The sequence below is a fragment of the Hemiscyllium ocellatum genome, chromosome 24 (assembly GCF_020745735.1).
Source record: "Hemiscyllium ocellatum isolate sHemOce1 chromosome 24, sHemOce1.pat.X.cur, whole genome shotgun sequence".
NCBI lineage: Eukaryota > Metazoa > Chordata > Chondrichthyes > Orectolobiformes > Hemiscylliidae > Hemiscyllium > Hemiscyllium ocellatum.
In genome coordinates, this window is record NC_083424.1 from 18,022,734 (window position 1) to 18,041,419 (window position 18,686).

Sequence of the window (18,686 nt, forward strand, 5' to 3'; positions counted from 1 at the left end):
TGGGACAATGAAAAAAAGCCAAAGATGGGGCTCTGTTAAAAGGTCTTTGTGTGTTTGAAAATGATAAGTGAAGGCATGATCAGGCTTGGCTATGATGTACTGTGCAACTGAATAGTTTGATAAACCTTTGACTGTCTACGGTGACATATTAAGAATAGTCACTTTGGATGACAGCATGGACACATGGAAAAATAACTTAAGTAAGTCAGCAACATAACAAAGAAGGAGATGATAGAAGTTCATAGCAATAGAATAAAAAGGAAATCCATAAACTTTGTTCTGTTCAACTGACCTTTCTGTTATTTCTTGAGTGACTCGTGAATGCTTTGAAAACAACAGAGACTGTCATAAGTAACAATGATTTCAGACTTTTATAGCATTGGCAATAAATACATGTATGTTTCAGTGCAATCAGTATAACAACAGCAACTTACATGTCACCCTGAACATAAGTTCACAATGTGTTTCACAGGAGCTTTTTAAAAATATAGCATCAAGCCATATAGTGAGATATCAGGTCAGATGGCAAAAACTTGGTCAAAGAGGGAGGTATCTTAAATGTGAAAAGCAAGGTAAAGAGGTGAAGTATAGGGAGGGTATTCCTGTGCATAGCACTGAGGCAACGAAAAGCACAACAGCCATTAATGGAGTAATTAAAATAGGGGAAGCTGCAGGAGCCAGAAGTAGATGAATGTAGATATCTCTGAGGGAGGCACAAGGCCATGGAAGGATTTGAAAGCAAAGATGAGAATTTTAAAATCAACACTGTGCCTGAATGTGTACCAAAAATAGATCAGGAAATGCAAAGTCTTATATGTACTGGATTTGGTGAGAGTTAAGATCTGAGTGATAGTCCTTTGAATGATCGCAAGTTTATAAAGAGTAGAATGTGGGACACCAGCAAGGAATCAAATCTGGAGGTAACAGATTAGCTAAAACAAGGCAAGTTGAGCACTGTTACATAAGTGGAAATAGATGGCCTTACTAGATGGAAGCTTATTCTGGAGCCAAATATGACACTAAAGTTGTGAATATACTGTAATGGATAAATATAACCTCAGTTTACAGAATGAGGGATGGAATCATTAGCTAAGCAACAGAATTTGAAAGGAACCAAATCTGTCCCATTTTATCTTTCAAGGTAAGTGCTTAAAGATATAATTAAGTGGTGAGGCTTCATTAATGGGAAAAGTATTGTCACACCTCAGTCATAATGTCTATGAAATGATCCACTGTAGGTTTACGGAAGGAAAGGATCTTGTTCCCAAGTGAACAGACATTCTGGAAGGAGCTCCTTGGAGGGATAATGGGAGATGAATTGTTACCAGACTCCACAGAGTTAAACAGTTGGATGGGTTATTTGGGCAGGAAGGAAATTGGCAAGATTATCCCCAAATGAGTGCATTGAGCAGGAAAATCAACTGAAGAGTGTGATGAGGTAATGGAAGGAGCTAATTAGTTCTGGTTGTCTGTTGTCATTCTAATCTATTAACCTTGCCTCTATATTAACAATCATGTAACTTAGGTTAGCCTAATATCTCTTAGAGATGTCAGTATCTCTTGTCAAGTGTAATATCGTTATCCTGTCTTAAACTAATGTATTCTGATATCTTAATGTGCAATAAACTACTCCTTGTTACTCAAATATGTCCTAAAAACTTATTAGTAGTTAATCCTTCACCACTTATAGTAGTGAGCCCTGTAGACGAGTTTTACAAGAATGGTTGATGGCAACATTTCTATCCAAAGAAGCAGAACTGGCTATCAACTGTAGATATCATTTACAATACCAACTATTACCAGCTCATGGTTGGAGTAGAGTCTTGCTACCAATCCTTCTTTCCATACAGCACTGAGGGTCATATATGATTAACATCAATCAAAGGTGAACTGCTAATAAGACTTAACAAGAAAAGACATTTGTCTTAACAACAAGATCTAGTTTATTGCACAATAGCGATAGATGCAAGTTACATGGGCTAATTAGAAATTATTACTAAGACTATCAGGAGCCAGTGATGGCACATTTGACCCCATTGGGATCTCAACCTAGATTCCTATTTCTGTCCCTAAAACTGACACCATTAGACTGAGTGAAACTTAATGCAGCCTTAGATATTAATCCTTTCTTATACATCTGCTCACAAACTATTTTACCAATAGTTAATAGCTATACATTCAATTATAAAGCTACATTTTATCTACCACTCCCCCATCAATGCCCAAGACTGTTTACTTAATAAATTCAGGCAGTAAAGAGGTAACACAATTCTTCCAGAATATGGTCTCTTTGAACTTGGAAGATTTGTTTATCTTTGGCTTAAGGATTGTTGACCTTGATTCTGATCATAGAGTCCCTACAGTGTGGAAGCAGGCATTTGGCCCATTGAGTTCACACCAACCTTCCGAAGAGCACCCCACCCTACCCTATCCCTTTAATGCTGTATTTTGCATGGCTAATACAACTAGCCTGCACACCTATGAACACTATTGGCAATTTAGCATGGCCAATCCACCTAACCTGTGGGAAAAAACTGGAGCACCCAGAGGAAATCCACGCAGACATGGGGAGAATGTGCAGACTGCACACAGACAGTCAACCAAGTTTGAAATCAAATCTAGGTTGCTGGGACTGTGAGGCAGCAATGCTAACCACTATGCCACTACGCCGCCCAATCATGACATCAATTAACCTGTGAATAATTTCTCTATTGGAGGATCTTTTATCGCTTGGATGTCCTTCGCTGAGGATTTAATTCCTGCTCAGCCCAGTAGAGGTCCGGTTCTTTATCTGGAGGACTCTAAATTTCCTGAATTCTCTTTGTAGCTTATACATAATATAATCAGGAAGCTGCTACATGGAAACAAGGACTATCTTCTTTGAAACTTGTTTGTTACTTTTGCATTCCTTTAAACATGAGAATTATGCTACCCGAAGCATGTTGTTTCGTCCATGTAAGCTGTAATTTCTGTTTCCTTGTCCATGGTATTTGTCTGATAATACACTGACAAGATCCTCTGTTTAAGGTGTAAATTCATGAGATATTCATAAACAATAAAAGGTTTCTTGATTAGTAAGGTGATCTAGGGTTATGAAAGAAGGCAGGAGAATTAAGTTGAGAAACGTCAGCAATGGTCTGATGGTGGTACAGACTCAAGCCAAATGGCCTAATTCTGCTCCTATAGCTTATAGTCTTTATCAAACTCTAATTGTTCAACTATCAATTTCCATTAGGAATGCCTCTGAAAACTTTTCTAATGTGTTAACATATTAATTTTATTATTAATCAGCATTTGATGTCATGTTGCTGTGAAGTTCCAGTAGTGATCTTTAGATTTACAGATCTAGAATTCATTTGTTATAGCATTATCATGATACTGCTTATGCCTGTGCGTCATTTTTGTTCTGTTGCACTGACAATGACTCTGAGTATCCTGAAGAAGAGCTTATGTCTGAAACATCGATTCTCCTGCTCCTCGGATGCTGCCTGGCCTGCTGTGTTTTTCCAGTACCACATTTTTCAACTCTTGTCACATGTCTGGACAGTGTTTATAACTGGATAGATTCTGTTGCTCTTCTGTGATAAGATTGGCCATCTCCTCTTAGGATATATGTGCTTCCAGCACAATTCGATAGCTTTCTCCAAAGTCAAATCTTTTTGGACTGTAATAATCTGTCTCATTAATAGTTCAAATAATAATTCTATCTGTTATGAATTCAAATTTTAAAACTCCATATTAATTTTTAAACTAATAGGTAGAGGTCATTACTTCAGAAATTATCTTCAGATTCTCCTTGATGCTGAATATTTGTGTTCAGTTTTGCGCTTTCAAGAATTTTGTTTGTTTTTTTTTAAGAAAGTAGTTACCAAAGTCTTGGAGAGCCTCTTCAAATGTATGCACTTTCTTTTATATTTTGATGATTATAATATAAGCTATAGTTCCTATTGAATACAATATAGAATCACATGTTCAGATTAAGAATTGTTATGAATCCGAGTGTCGGAGAAGTATGGCTGTCATTTCTGAGACTTTTTAAAATATAAGGTAGAGTGACTAGTGTGTTGGGTCATGGTACATCCTTGTTGTGTTGTTTATCTGTCAGCCATCTACAGATGAAGTTGCAGGGATATCTATTCTTGGTAAAGACTTTGTAGAGGTGTTTTTCTCCCTCTCTTCGTAGATTGAGAGTTGTGCAGTGTGTTATAGACCTTTTGAACAGGGTCCCAATGCAGCTTACATGTATTTGGGTGTTGCTGTTACAATGCAAGATCTGGTCTGTGTGTGTCCTTACACTTTTATTGTGCATTTCTTGTTCTGTGTTCTTTCTACCATCACATCTAAGAATTAACAGTTGTTAATTTCCTCCTCCCTTGTAAATTTGATCTCTGTGAACATGATGTTGATAATCCAGTGTGTGCACTCAATCTCTGTTCTTTTAATTATGTCCACATGTCTAATCTAAAGTTTGGGTCAGATTTATGGGAGGACTGCTTGTTCTCGTCTTTGAACACTTCTACAAAGTCTTTGTCAAGAACTGATATCCCTGCAATGTCATCTGCAGATGCCTGGCAGACAAACAATGTGACAAGGTCATGCCATGACCTAGCACAATAAATACTTTATTTTAAATAAAACACATCTCAGAACTGACAGCCAGACCTCTCCAACCATTCGGATTCATGACAGCACATAAACCGACAGCCATGCTCAAACAACAACTCACCAGAACAAAAGACCCAATACCATCATAGAGGACAAACATGGTGCACAAGATTTCATGCAGGGATTGCATGAAACACTCTATTGGGAAAAAAAAGGCAGGCACTAGCGATCCACATTCATGAACATCAACTAACCACTAAACACCACAACCAGCTGTCCCTAGTTCCTATATACACAGCTGACAAGGACCACAAATTCGACTGGGACAACACAATAATAATAGGGCAAGCCAAACAGAAGGCAGCCAGAGCATTTCTAGAAGCCCGGCACTCATCCACAGACTCCATCAATAAACACATAGACCTAGACCCAATATACCAACCACTGCAATGAACAACCAGAAGCAGCAGGAATGAAACAAAATAAATTCCAACCAACCAGTACAGCAGCACTTCACAGGAGGCTCTGCAGCACTGAGGACCCTTAGAAAGGAAGCAAACCAACTTCCCAGCTCAGCGAACATACCCACAACAACAGCAACTGGCACCTGAGCTGCAAGTCTTTACATAGATGTTGACTATTGTGTTCTGTTTGGCTTTTCTCTGAAATTAAATCAACTCAGTAGAATTATTTCTCTGCCTTTACTTCTTAACACAAGTGTTATAAAGGTTGGCCACCCCATGCAAGAAACCAAAACACCCAAAGAGGAATACCTCACCCGCTAATCTGTGAAAAGAACGTGAAAAGTGCTGCAATCTGCTTTTCTGCAACTTCTCGTGGTTAAATAAAATAAATCCCTGACACTCACTTCAAAATCAACAAGTAACAATGTATTTATCAGAGCCTGAGGGGTGACCTTATAGAGGTTTACAAAATTATGAGGGGTATGGTTGGGTAAATAGACAAGGTCATTTCCTTGGGGTGGGGGAGTCCAGAACTAGGGGGCATAGGTTTAAGATGTGAGATGAATGATCTAAAAGGGACCTAAGGGGCAACTTCTTCATGCAGAGAGGTAGAGCGTGTATGGGATGAGCTGCCAGAGGAAGTGGTGGAGGCTGGTACAATTACAACATTTGAAAAGCATCTGATGGGTATATGAATAGGAAGGGTTTAGACGGATGTGTGCCAACTGCTGACAAACGAGACTAGATTGGTTTCGGATATCAGGTTGGCATGGACGAATTGAACTGAAGGGTCTGTTTCTGTGCTGTACAGCTCTATGACTCTAACAGTGAACAAATTAACTAAACTTAACAAACCAAAAAACGTCCCTTATATCTACTAACTATTCCCAAATAAAACAAAATTCTAATGGTATGCTGTTCAAATAAATACAAATCCCATTCATATAATTAGAAAAAAGAATCTGGTCTGTCAAAATTACAGCCAGGTTATGTATTTTCCAAAATGTTTTCCATTATTTCTTCTGTCAGGAATGCTTCTCCATCGATTCTTCTGTCAGGAACGCCTTCTCTGTTGTTTCTTCTGTTATTATTTAGATGGTGCTTTCTCTAAGACATAGATGACTGTGAGAGCCAATTAATCTCTCTCGAGAGCTGAGGGCTGTTAACTCTGGCAGATGATAGTTCACACCCTCTTTTATACCTGTGATGACATATCAATATTTTGTACAACAGATTTGGACCTATATTGTCAAAACCATCAGATTTAAATTTAATAGGTTTTTAGTATCTACGTGCCAGGTTCAAATTGATTGGCTAAATTCAATAACTTTTTGTCTTGGTAAAAACTGCTGCTTGGTCTGCTAGCTGTACAGCCTTTTCATATAAATGATTCAGTTTGAGCTCTCAGAGTATTTGCAAACTCAAACTGCTGCTTACAGACATTCATTTTAAATTTCTAAGCCCATAAATAGCACTATCATTTAAAAGAACTATGCAATACTTCCCCCCTAGCATTTTACAATTTTACAAACACAAAATTCTAACTTTCTGCCTCCCAATCTACAACTACTTACCCAACTTCACAATACAAGTCTTTATTCTTCTTGTCCCTATTGCTGTTTTAAATCTGTAGTACCTCAATGCTGTTAGTAATTTGCTGTCTTTTATTAAATCCATGCTTCTCAATTCTCTGCCTGCAAGATTTGGTTATTTTGCACAATGGCAATGCTGTCTTTTTGTCTTTGTTTTGCAAGCTTTTAATCTCTGCATTATACCTATACTTATTTCTTTTTTTAAAAAAAACTTCCAATTCTGTATTGTGACATGCTTTCTTCTAAAGCTTTAAAATCTGTTAAATCGTACAACTATGCTGCCAATTTGGGAGGGGTGGGGTTTGCAAATCTCTTCTGTGAGAAAAATGATGGTTTACCACCTCCTGTGGGTAAACTGAAGGTTTTTCACCATCTGTAGCCAAGATGGAGACTTCCCAATTTTCTACAGGAAAACCAAATGCTTTTGTACGCTTCCCAGCCTAACATCAATGCAGATTCTTTTTTCAAACTTTTCAGAAATGTTTTTGTGTCTGTGCCTTAATAAACCCACAGTTTAAAGTATATATCTCCCAATTTTATCACAGTCTTAAAATTCTTTGAAGTATCTTCATCTGCCAGAGCCTGTCTTCTAAATCTTCTAAATTGCCTTTGGTCCTCGTAAACCTGCTTTGCCACATTTTTAATGCTGTAGCCTTGGAATTACTTCATCTAATGGCTCTAGACTTTACTTCTGAATCTGTGTCTTGTGTCCACTTACACTGGCAGTGACATTGCTGTAAACAGTGAATGTTCCTTTTTAACTTTTCACTTTCTCATTTGTGCAATTAATTTAAATATTTTTTCCTTGTCCATGGGGATTTTTAATTTCAATTTCTGAGCTTTAAATGGTCACTTCCCAGCTGAACCTCAATTTGGTACTGGCCCTATAGGTTTTTCTCCTCTGAGAACGTTTAACACTGAAGTGTGACTACATTTTCGACTCTCCTAATGGCCAGCACAGGTTTTCCTGCACTTCCTTTCAGCTCTGAGGTGAATGTTAAATAGACTTTGTTAGACATAATTACTTATGGAGCCAGAAATAACACATCTGACCCCACTGGAATCTCAAAGTCACATTCCTGATTTTCCATTCAAGTCTGCATGACATCATCAGTTTGGGTGGAGCTTAATTCTGTCTCCAATTTTAATTATTTCTGAAATATTACCTTATACAATCAAAGCATTGGAAATATCACACAGTTTGTGGAATCAATTGCATGCAGCCAGTGATGCAGTAAAGTCTGGAACAAAGGATTGGTCGAAAGATCACTAGCAAGTCAAACTGGCATATGAGTGAAGGTGGAATTCACATGAAGCTATGAGCTGATGTGAGCATTAATTTGGAAACATGATTCAAAGATCAGAACTGATTTGGAAAGAGACCCCAACCCTAGATGTCAATGATTTGGTTTAAGGTCCAGCAATGTAATGTAATCAGCTTGAGAAGTGTCTTCACTATGTTGTTACACGGGATCAAATGTACAGGCTGATCTTTTGAAGTTAAAACCTGTGAATTAGGTAGTTTCGATTTTGTATTGATTGATTAGGAGCATTGATACTGTGATTTTCCACACCTCAAATTCCATATTTCATCAGATTGAGAGGGAAGTGGCAAAAAGGGAAAAGTATCAGTCCAGGTATTCAGCATGTTGTCATGTACCTTGTAGCAAGTGGTTAGACAGTAACAGGAAAAAATACTTTAAGGATAATGTTGTGCTTTTGTTTAAGAAGGGATTTAAGGAGAAGCCTAACAACTATAAACTTGTGAATCTGACTTCAGTGTGAGTAAGTTGCTGGAAGTGGTTTTAAAAGATAGGAGATGTAAGGAATGATTAGAGATAGTCAGCATGGCTCTGTGCAAGCAAAGTTGTATCTCACAAACTTGATTGAGTTTTTTGAAGAAGTATCCAAGGAGATTGATGACGGCAGAGTGGTAGATATTGTTTATTTGGATTTCAGTAAAACTTTTGGCAGGGTTCTGCATGATGTGAAGGTGCTGGTGTTGGACTGGATGAACAAAGTACAGGGTTCTGCATAGTAGACTAATTAATAAAGTTAGATCACAGGGGATTCAAGGTGAGCTTGCCAGTTTGATACAAAATTGGCAGAACACAGGACACAGAGTGATGGTGGAGGGTTGTTTGTCAGTCTGGAGGCTTGTTACCAGCAGTGTTCTATGGAGGATTGGTGCTGGGTCCACTTTTGTTTGTCATTTATATAAATGATTTAGACGAGAATATAGAAGGCATGGTTAGTAAGTTTGTGGATGACACCAAGATTAGTGGTATAGTGGACAGTTAAGAAGGTTATCTAAGATTACAAACAGATCTTGATCAGTCGGGTAAATGGGGAGGGGCAGATGGAGTTTAATTTGGATAAATGTGAGGTATTGCATTTTGATAAAGCAAACAAGGGCAGGACTTATACAGTTATAAGTAGGACCTTGGGTAGTGTTGTAGAAAAAAGAGACCTAGGAGTTCAAGTACATAATTCTTCGAAATTTGCATCACATGGACAGGGTGGTTAAGAAGGCATTTAGCATGCTTGCCTTCATTGCTCAGTTGAGTATAGGAGTTGGGGCATCATGCTTAGGTTATACAGGCTGTTGGTGAGGCCTCTTCTGGAGTACTGTATCCAGTTCTGGTTACCTTTTATAGAAAGGTTATCATTAAGCTGGAGAGGGTTCAGAAGAGATGTGTGGGAATGGAGGGTTTGAGTTATAAGAAGAGGCTGGACAGGCTGGAACATAGGCGGTTTCAGGGTGATCTTATAGAGGTTTACAAAATCATGAAGGGTATAGATAAAATGAATGGCAGGTGTCTTTTCCCTAGAGTTGGGGTGGGGGGGGGGGGGTTGGTGGGGAGCTATTTCAAAACTAGGAGACAGTTTTTAAGATGAGAGCAGGAAGATATAAAAAAGGCATGGAGGCAGGTTGTTTTTTACACAGAGAATGGGTTGAGTGTGTAATGAACTTCCAGAAGAAGTGGTGGATGTGGGTACAGATGCATCATTTAAATGAATTTGGATAAGTATATGATTAAGAAAGGTTTGGAGGGTTATGGGCCAAGCACAGGCAGGAGAGACTAATTTAGTTTGGGTTATGGTTGGCGGGAGCTGGTGCACCGAAGGGTTTGCCATGGATAGTCATACTAACTATCTCTAATCATTCCTTACATCTCCAGATCCTATCTTTCAGAATTACCTCCAGCAACTTACTCACACCGAAGTCAGATTCACAAGTTTATAGTTGCCAGGCTTCTCCTTAAATCCCTTCTTAAACAAAAGCACAACATTATCCTTAAAGTATTTTTTCCTATTACTATCTAACTAGTTGCCACAAGGTACATGACAGCACGCTGAGTACCTGGACTGACATTTTTTCCTTTTTGCCAGTTCCCTTTCTATCTGATGAAATATGGAATTTGTATGACTCTACGAAATATTAGTCATGAGTATTAATAAGACATGTTTAATTTCATTTCCTGACTCAGATAGTAACAACAAATTGCATGCACATATTCTCTTTAACTTAAAAATAGCATTCTAAGGTACATTTCATAAGAGTTTTATCCCAGAAAATTTTATATCTTTGATTGTTTCTGTCTTAGCAGGTGGAGCTACTGTTGTCCAGACCAAGTCCTCCTTTACTTCCAGCAGCACATCATCCAAAAAGATCGGCAGGTAAGAATGACTTTTTAAAATTCAGAGTATAACTGTAAATAAATAAACATTAAAACAGTGAATAAATCTCCTAACTCTCAGACACTGCTTCCAATCTCCCCCAAGGCTCATGTCTGTACCACTGAACATCAAACTGTTATTTCCAGGACTGTCACTGATCTCATCTTCTCTGGCGATCTCTGTAGTTTTTCATATCATAGTCCCTCAACCTTATGCAGCCTGCTTCTACGTCTTTTCCAAAATCCACCAACAGAACTGCCCTATTTCTGTTCCTGCCTCACTGAATTTATTTGTTCCTATTTTGACTTTACTTTTCTCACCATCTTTGTTCTGTCCCTTCCCACTTGCATCACGATTCTGCTGATGCTTTGCAATGGTTCCAGAATTTCCAGTTGTTGCCTCCTGTTCACCAGAGATGTATCATCTCTTTGCATGTCCATCCTCCCTCAGTCTGAAGGCCCTCTGCTTCTTCCCTGAGAAGAAAGCCTAAAGACTCCTCATTTACCACCACCAATCTCTTTTGCATGCTGAACTCATTCTCACTTTGAACAACCTTTTTTCAAAATGGGCGGCACGGTGGCACAGTGGTTAGCACTGCTGCCTCACAGCGCCAGGGACCTGGGTTCAATTCCCGCCTCAGGCGACTGACTGTGTGGAGTTTGCACGTTCTCCCCGTGTCTGCGTGGGTTTCCTCCGGGTGCTCCGGTTTCCTCCCACAGTCCAAAGATGTGCGGGTCAGGTGAATTGGCCATGCTAAATTGCCTGTAGTGTTAGGTAAGGGGTAAATGTAGGGGTATGGGTGGGTTGCGCTTCGGCGGGTCGGTGTGGACTTGTGGGCGGCACGGTGGCACAGTGGTTAGCACTGCTGCCTCACAGCGCCTGGAGACCCGGGTTCAATTCCCGACTCAGGCGACTGACTGTGTGGAGTTTGCACATTCTCCCCGTGTCTGCGTGGGTTTCCTCCGGGTGCTCCGGTTTCCTCCCACAATCCAAAGATGTGCGGGTCGGGTGAATTGGCCATTCTAAATTGCCCATAGTGGTAAGGGATAAGGGATAATGTAGGGGTATGGGTGGGTTGCGCTTCGGCGGGTCGGTGTGGACTTGTTGGGCCGAAGGGCCTGTTTCCACACTGTAAGTAATCTAATCTAATCTAATCTAATCTAATCTAAACTCAACTCACTTTCTTTAAGCTAAACGTGTAACAGTGGGTACCAGCAAGGGTCCCATTTGTGCCTGTCTCTTTTTGTGGTATCTGGAACATTCCTTATTCTAGTCCTACTCACCCTCTCACCCACAACTTTCTCTACTACTTTGATGATGTCATCTGTGCTGCTTCCTGCTCTCTTCTGGAATTAGAAAAGTTAATCAACTTTGCTTCCAATTTCCTTGCTTCTCTTCTATTCACCTGCACCAAGTATTTTGTGTTGGTGTTTACTGTAGAGAAGAACATTGAAGATACAGAATGTGGGGAAATAGATGGTGACATTTTGAAAAATGTCCTTATTACAGAGGAGAAGACTGGCAGATGGAATTAAAATTTAGATAAATGTGAGGTCCTGCATTTTTTTGGAATCAGAGCAGGACTTATACACTTAATGATAAGGTCCTAGGGAGTGTTGCTGAACAAAGACACTCTGGAGTGTAGATTCATGGTTCCTTTGAAAGTGGAGTCTCAGGTGTATAGGATAGTGAAGAAAGCATTTGGTATGTTTCCCTTTGTTGGTTAGAGCATTGAGTATAGGAGTTGGGAGGTCATGTTGCAGATGTACAGGACTTTGGTTAGACCACTTTTGGAATATTGTGTGCAATTGTGGTCTCCCTCTGAGATGTTGTGAAACTTGACAGGACTCAGAAAAGATTTACAAGGATGTTGCCAGGGTTGGAGGGTTTGAGCGACAGGGAGAGGCTGAATAGGATGCGGTTGTTTTCCCTGGAGCATTGGAAGCTGAGGGGTAACCTTATAGAGGTTTATAAAGTGATGAGGGGCATGAATAGGCTTAATAGACAAGGTCTTTTCCCTCGGGTGGGGGAATCCAGAACTAGAGGGAATAGGTTTCGGGTAAAGGGAAACATTTAAAAGGGACCTAAGGGGCAACGTTTTCACGCAGAGAGTGGTGCCTCTATGGAATGGGCTGCCAGAGGAACTTGTGGAGGTTGGTACAATTACAACATTTAAAATGCACCTGGATGGGTATTTGAATAGGAAGGGCTTCGAGATAAGTGGGCCAAGTGCTGGCAAATGGGACTAGATTATTTTAGGATATCTGGTCAGCATGAACCGAAGGGTCTGTTTCCATGCTGTACGTCTCTATGACTCTATGACTGTATAGTCTATCTCTGACATGACCTTTCTCTTCCTTGACTCCACAGTTTCCATTTCTGGGGATGTGCACCAACTTTCACCAACTCCTAGGGTTACCATTGACTACATTGTCTTACGCACTGTTTTGCAAAAGTCTTTATCCATTCTCCCAGTTTTTCTGTTTGCATTACATCTATTCCGATGATGCCACCTTCCACCAGGCCTCAGATAAGACCGTATTTTTTTCTCAACTAAGGATTGCTACCATTGTGGTTGATAAGTTGCTCAACTGAGTCCATCCCATCTCCCTCACTCCTTCTCTTCCATCCCAGAATAACAATAGGATTCCACTTGTCCTAACTTACCAGCCCCACCAGACTCTCATTCAAATGATCATCCTTTGCACATCTTCCCCTCCCCTCCACTGTCAGAATTCCAAATAAAATTCCCTCTCTGACACTCTGGTCCATTCCTCCATAACTCCTAATACTTTCTCAATATTCCTCCTCTCATTGGTACATCCCCATGCAATCACAGAAAGTGTAATGCTTGCCCATTCACTTTTACTATCTAAGACACCAAACACACCTTACAGGCGAACCAGTATTTTACTTGTACTTCTCTTAATGGTGATTTTTATGCTGTTTGCTGCTCACAATGCCCACTTTTTATTACATTAGCAAGATCAACTGCACATTGGGGTGACTGCTTTGCAGAACATCAACACTCTCTCCATAGGAATTACCCTGGCCTTCCAAATTTCTCACTATTCTGTCTTGTTCCTATGCTAACATTTCTACTCTGAACGTGATACAATGTGCCAACAGAGATTAACATAAGCTGGGAGAACAGTACCTTGTTTTCCATTTGGCATTCACACCCTCTAGGATTCAATATTAAGTTTCACAACTTCAGAGCATAACCACTGCCCTCCATTTTTTTATACCCCATCACCCTCCCCTGGCTGTGCCTTGTTGACTTTGCTCTCAGAAGAATGAACCCGTCTTCTCCTGTTCACATCTATCCTATTTTATCTCTACTACTCCTTTACCACAATTAGCATTTTCTAAACTCTAGCCCTGAATATTAAAACCTCTCACTTTAATTGTAACCAATCTAATCAAGATCTTTTAATCTAGGAACTAGACCAAGGAAATGCACAGTCTACATTATTCAACTTCTCCCTGGAATTATTTACTGAACCATGTACATTTGGAATTCTTTCACTGTACGGCTTTTTTCCAGTATTTTTGACAGAGAAGATGATGCACGGTCTAGTAGTGTGTCAGCACTTGAGAGGAAGCAGGCTGAGAAGAGGAAAGAGGTGATGAGGTCACAAACGCTGCCACGCACTTCAGGAACACAGGCACGGAAGGCATTAATTGAGAAACTAGAAAAGGAAGGTGGAAGGTAGGACTCTCAAAAAAGAAGTTTATAAAATACATTTTCTGTTGTGTTCTGAGAAATTCACCTAGGCTCCCAGGCCACACCTTCCAAACCCACGACTACTGCCACGTACAAGGACATGGGTAGCAGATGTATGGGAACACCAACACCTGCAAGTTTGTTTTGAAATCAGATGTCGTCCTGACTTGGAAATACATTGTCATTCTTTCCATGTTCTTGGGCCAAAATCCCAGAACTAACAGTTCGTGGCTGTACATTCACCGAATGGACTGTAGCAGTTTAAGAAGGAAGCTCACAGCTACCTTCTTGAAGGCAATTAGGGATGGGCAATAAATGCTGGATCAGCAACATCTCGTGAATGAATAAATAAATTATTTGTAAAAACAACATGCTGAAAATCTTATATTGCGCATTATTCTATATTCCATATATTATTACAATGTTACATGAGAAAAAAATTACTAATTTTGGTGCAGAGTCAATTCAATAAAGTATATTCTTTAAAATGCTTTTATAGAATGTGAGAATTGCTAGTATGACCAACATTTATTGTTCGTCCTTTATTGTCTACCGATGAGAAAATGGCAGCAAGTTACCTTCTTAAACTGCTCTGTCCATGTGATATAGGTATTACACCCAAAATGTCATTAAGGAGGGAGCTCCAGCATTTTAATACATTGCTAATTAAGGAACAACAAAGCATTTCCAAGTCAGTATGATGTGTGATTTTGGGGGTTCTTGTGGATGGTGGTGGATTTGAGTATCTGATGTTCTGGTTTCTCTAGTTGGAAGTGTTAGTAGACTGTCAAATGAGTCTTGATGAATTACTGCTGTGCATCATGTACTGCTAACACCAATTGCAGAGACAACAATTCAAAACTAATGTAAGAAATTGGTTATGAGACAATACATTCTAACTAGATAAATCAAATAGATTGTGATTTCCTGCAGTTATCAGTTTTTTAAATTGGTTTAATGATTTTTCTTAATGATGAGTTCAGTATCTTGATATTTACCACAATTAATCATGTAAGTTCTATCTTCTAAGGCAGGACATTTTTAGATGAGAATGTTTCCCATCTAGCTGTCGGAAAAGTCCGTGCAGAACACATCTCCACCAATACTGACTTAGATGTGGCCATTTGACAAATTAGCTGGAGACAGGACTTCTGCCTTCACTTGGAACAAAGTCCTACTGCAGACAGCTGATTGCCAATCAGATTTGTTGATAGTGTTATAGCCTCTATAAAGCAGTATTAGCAGTCCACGACTGGGACTATAAGTGGTCATTAATTGCTCACTTAAGGCCATCAATTGGAACAGGGTCAAGTGGGCTGGCCTAAGCCTAACTTGTCCCACCATAAAATTGCAGACATGTTGAGACAACAATGGGAAGGCTATCTGAAGTATATTAGACTCCTCCATTGGGTGCAGATATGCTCGTGAGAGACTGTAAAATTCTCCCCCTGCTATTATTTTACATATTAGTTAGATTAGATTCCCTACAGTGTGGAAACAGGCCCTTCGGCTCAACAAGCCCACACAGACCCTCCAAAGAGCAACCCATCTCACTCTGACTAATGCACCAAACACTATGGGCAATTTAACATGGCCAATTCACCTGACCCGACTGTGGGAAGAAACCGGACCACTCGAAGGAAACCCACACAAACACGGGGAGAATGTGCAAACTCCACACAGACAGTCGCCCGAGGCTGGAATCGAACCTGGGACCCTAGTGCTGTGAGGCAGCAGTGCTAACTGCTGCACCGCCCAAACATATAAATAGAAAGCAGGAAGCACCAGCAGTGCTTCATCAGAGGCTCACTGAAGATGTTGCCTGGTATGGTGACAAAACATCTGAAAATTAACCTTCCAGCTCAGCGAGCAAACCTACATCTAGAAGAGAGAACAGTATTGAGTAGTTGTTTCATGGATTGGGGGAGATGTATAGTGCAGTTTCCCTTTGGTACTAAGAATGCCTCTTTATGAAAATATAAAGGACCAGAACTTTGTAAACGGTGTGATATCGAAATTTTACATCCCGCAACTCTTCTTGCAAAGATAACAGTGATAAACGTCAAAGGGACATAGAGATGGAATGGGTGCTCAAGTAGAAAATGGAATTTAGTGCAGCAAACTGTGAAGTAATATATTGTGGTAGGAAGTAAAATGTAAAGAAGAATATATTTTTGAAGGGAGTGTATTGTAAGAATTGTATGTTTTTATTTCTCTGTATTTTTAGTTATAACCTGAATTGAGAAAAGAACTGTTTTAAGGCCAGGGATGATTAGTGGATTGTTGCATGTTTTGAGAGCAAGTAACCTGACACTTATTATAAACACTGTTTATACAGCTGTTGGTTCGAGCAATCATTTAAGTGTAGTTTACAGATGAGCTAGAGCCATAGGGTTGCATACAAGTGAAACTTTGATAGGCAATAAGTAGCCAAATGGTCTGTTTTCAGCACTAAAATTCACTTTAAGCCTGAAGAAAACCAGTTTTTTTTTCTCCAGCAGTTGCTGTAAGCCATGACTTTACCAGGTCAGTGAAATTTTATAAGTGTGAACCCCTGGGCCTCCTGCAAAAGAACCATCTCAGCAGATGCTGTGAACAGAGACCATCAAACTGCTTTCTCAGTTTTCCTTTTGTCAATAATACAGATATTTTTCACTGTATCTGCACACATTAGGGGGGATTTATAAAGGGAATAGAGTTTTAATTAAAGTTATATACCAACAATTCATCATTGAATACCTGTAGCTAAAGTCTAATAACTAGTTGTAGATAGTAATTTTTGTTAAGTACAGAAACCTGCTGTGTGTACATAAACATAATTTCCCCCATCAGTGAGAATGTCCACAAATCAAGTTCCAGCCAGAGACTTAAATGATGACCCAATAGGTTTTTCAGCCAATCAGGTCATGGAATAGGAAGTAACTTAACAAATTTAGCAATGTAGATGTCAGGAAGTTGGCAGTCAAAGGTCCTGGCACTATATTTAAAGTATATTCAGATAGACATACATTCCCTGCAAGCCACAAGGATCACATAGGCTATCTGAGCGGATATCTGCAGCTAAATAATTTGGCCCTTCTGCTGTTTTCCAGTGAGATTGACTCCCTTCCGTTACCAGCCTGGCTGTCTTCACCATATTCTCTGAACCATTACACTCCAACATGCCCCCTTAAGTCATCCTCTGCAGTCCAATTAATGTTTCGAACATGACACGGTATTGACAAACACCTCCCAGAATGCACAAAGTAACAGTTATTCTCTTCAGTTCTCAGGAAGTAGAGTACTTTGCTTGTTGCAAGCCTCTTATATGCAGTTTGGAAATCCTGCACTTGCTTGTGGAGAACTCAATTGGGAAAGGGAATTTAATTCTGATGAGCTGACCTTTTAATGAGTATGCTTGACAACCAAAGCATCAAGAAGAACAACCTATCCTCGAGGCTTCCAAGAACTTATTGCAAATTGTCATACTGCTCACTGGAACCTAATTTTGGCCCTTTGTAGAATTAGATTCCCTATCTGCCTTTTTTCCCACTTCCACAAACAGTATATGATTCCAGCTCCTGAGACATTAATTTCTCCTCTTTGTTTTGCAAATGCACATGAGGAAGAAGTCAATATTTCATTAGTCGCTTTGATTAGGTTTTGTGTCTGTTGGTTTTTGTGTCTGTTTTAGTTATTGATGTCCCAAAATTTGTGCCGATGTAGAACTTAATGGTTACCTCACAATTTAAATAATCACATGGTACATCATTCCTAGACCCAAAGTGAATGGCATTACACTTGCTGATATCAAACTCTATTTGTCATTGTTTTACCCATTCATTTACTCTGTCATGGCCCTTTGCAACTTAAATAAAAGCAAAACAAAAATGGAAAGATGTCCAAAACAAAAATAGGAAGTGTTGGAGAAACTCAGCAGTCTTGCAACATCTTTGGAGAGAGGCACAGAGTAAATGTTTCAAGTCCTATATGATACACTTTTGAAGTGAAAAGAGGATTAGTTTTTATGCAGTTGGTGAAAGGGGAGGGGCAAGTGGAACAAAACATAAAATCAGAGAAAGTTAGAGGACAAGGGAAATTACAAATCAAAGATGTTATGTGACAAGAGTTGATGGTCGGCAGAATAGCTGCAGTGATGAAACAAAGCATTTTTCCAGAGAAAGTGTTAATAGCAGAATAAAGGTTAACTGTGGCTGAAAGCAAAATATGAAAGCAAGAAGCTGGATACTACAGAAGGTAAAAATGGAGGACAAAGTTAATGGTCTGAAGCTGCCAATCTCAATGTTCAATTTACAAGTCTATAAAGTACCTAATTAGAAAATGGGGTGCTATTTCTCCAGATTGCATTGAGCTTCATTGGAACACTGAAGGAGGCTTAGGACATAAATGCCAACATGAGAGCAAGGTGTTACATTGAAATGATAAGCAGCCAGAAGGTTGGAGTCCTGCTTGCACAATGAGTGGAGGTGTTCTGCAAAATGGTTACCCATCCTGCATTTTGGGTGCTCAAAATAAAGAAGACCCCATTTTGAGCAGCACATACAGTAGAATGGATTGAAAGAAGAACAATGTTCACTGTTGACTAAATCAATGTTTCACCTGTGAGTTACCTTGGAC

At 39.6% G+C, this 18,686-nt stretch overlaps 1 protein-coding gene across 4 annotated transcripts in view; it reads left to right on the forward strand.

Annotated features, from left to right (window-relative positions):
* smtnb (smoothelin b) overlaps positions 1–18,686 on the forward strand; it is a 354,299-nt gene that overhangs the window by 301,947 nt on the left and 33,666 nt on the right. For all 4 annotated transcript variants that reach the window (XM_060843540.1, XM_060843539.1, XM_060843542.1 and 1 more), the window contains 2 exons: positions 10,270–10,342; positions 13,890–14,054. In XM_060843540.1, the coding sequence (XP_060699523.1) occupies positions 10,270–10,342; positions 13,890–14,054 (238 nt within the window). The remainder of the gene's footprint in view (positions 1–10,269; positions 10,343–13,889; positions 14,055–18,686) is intronic.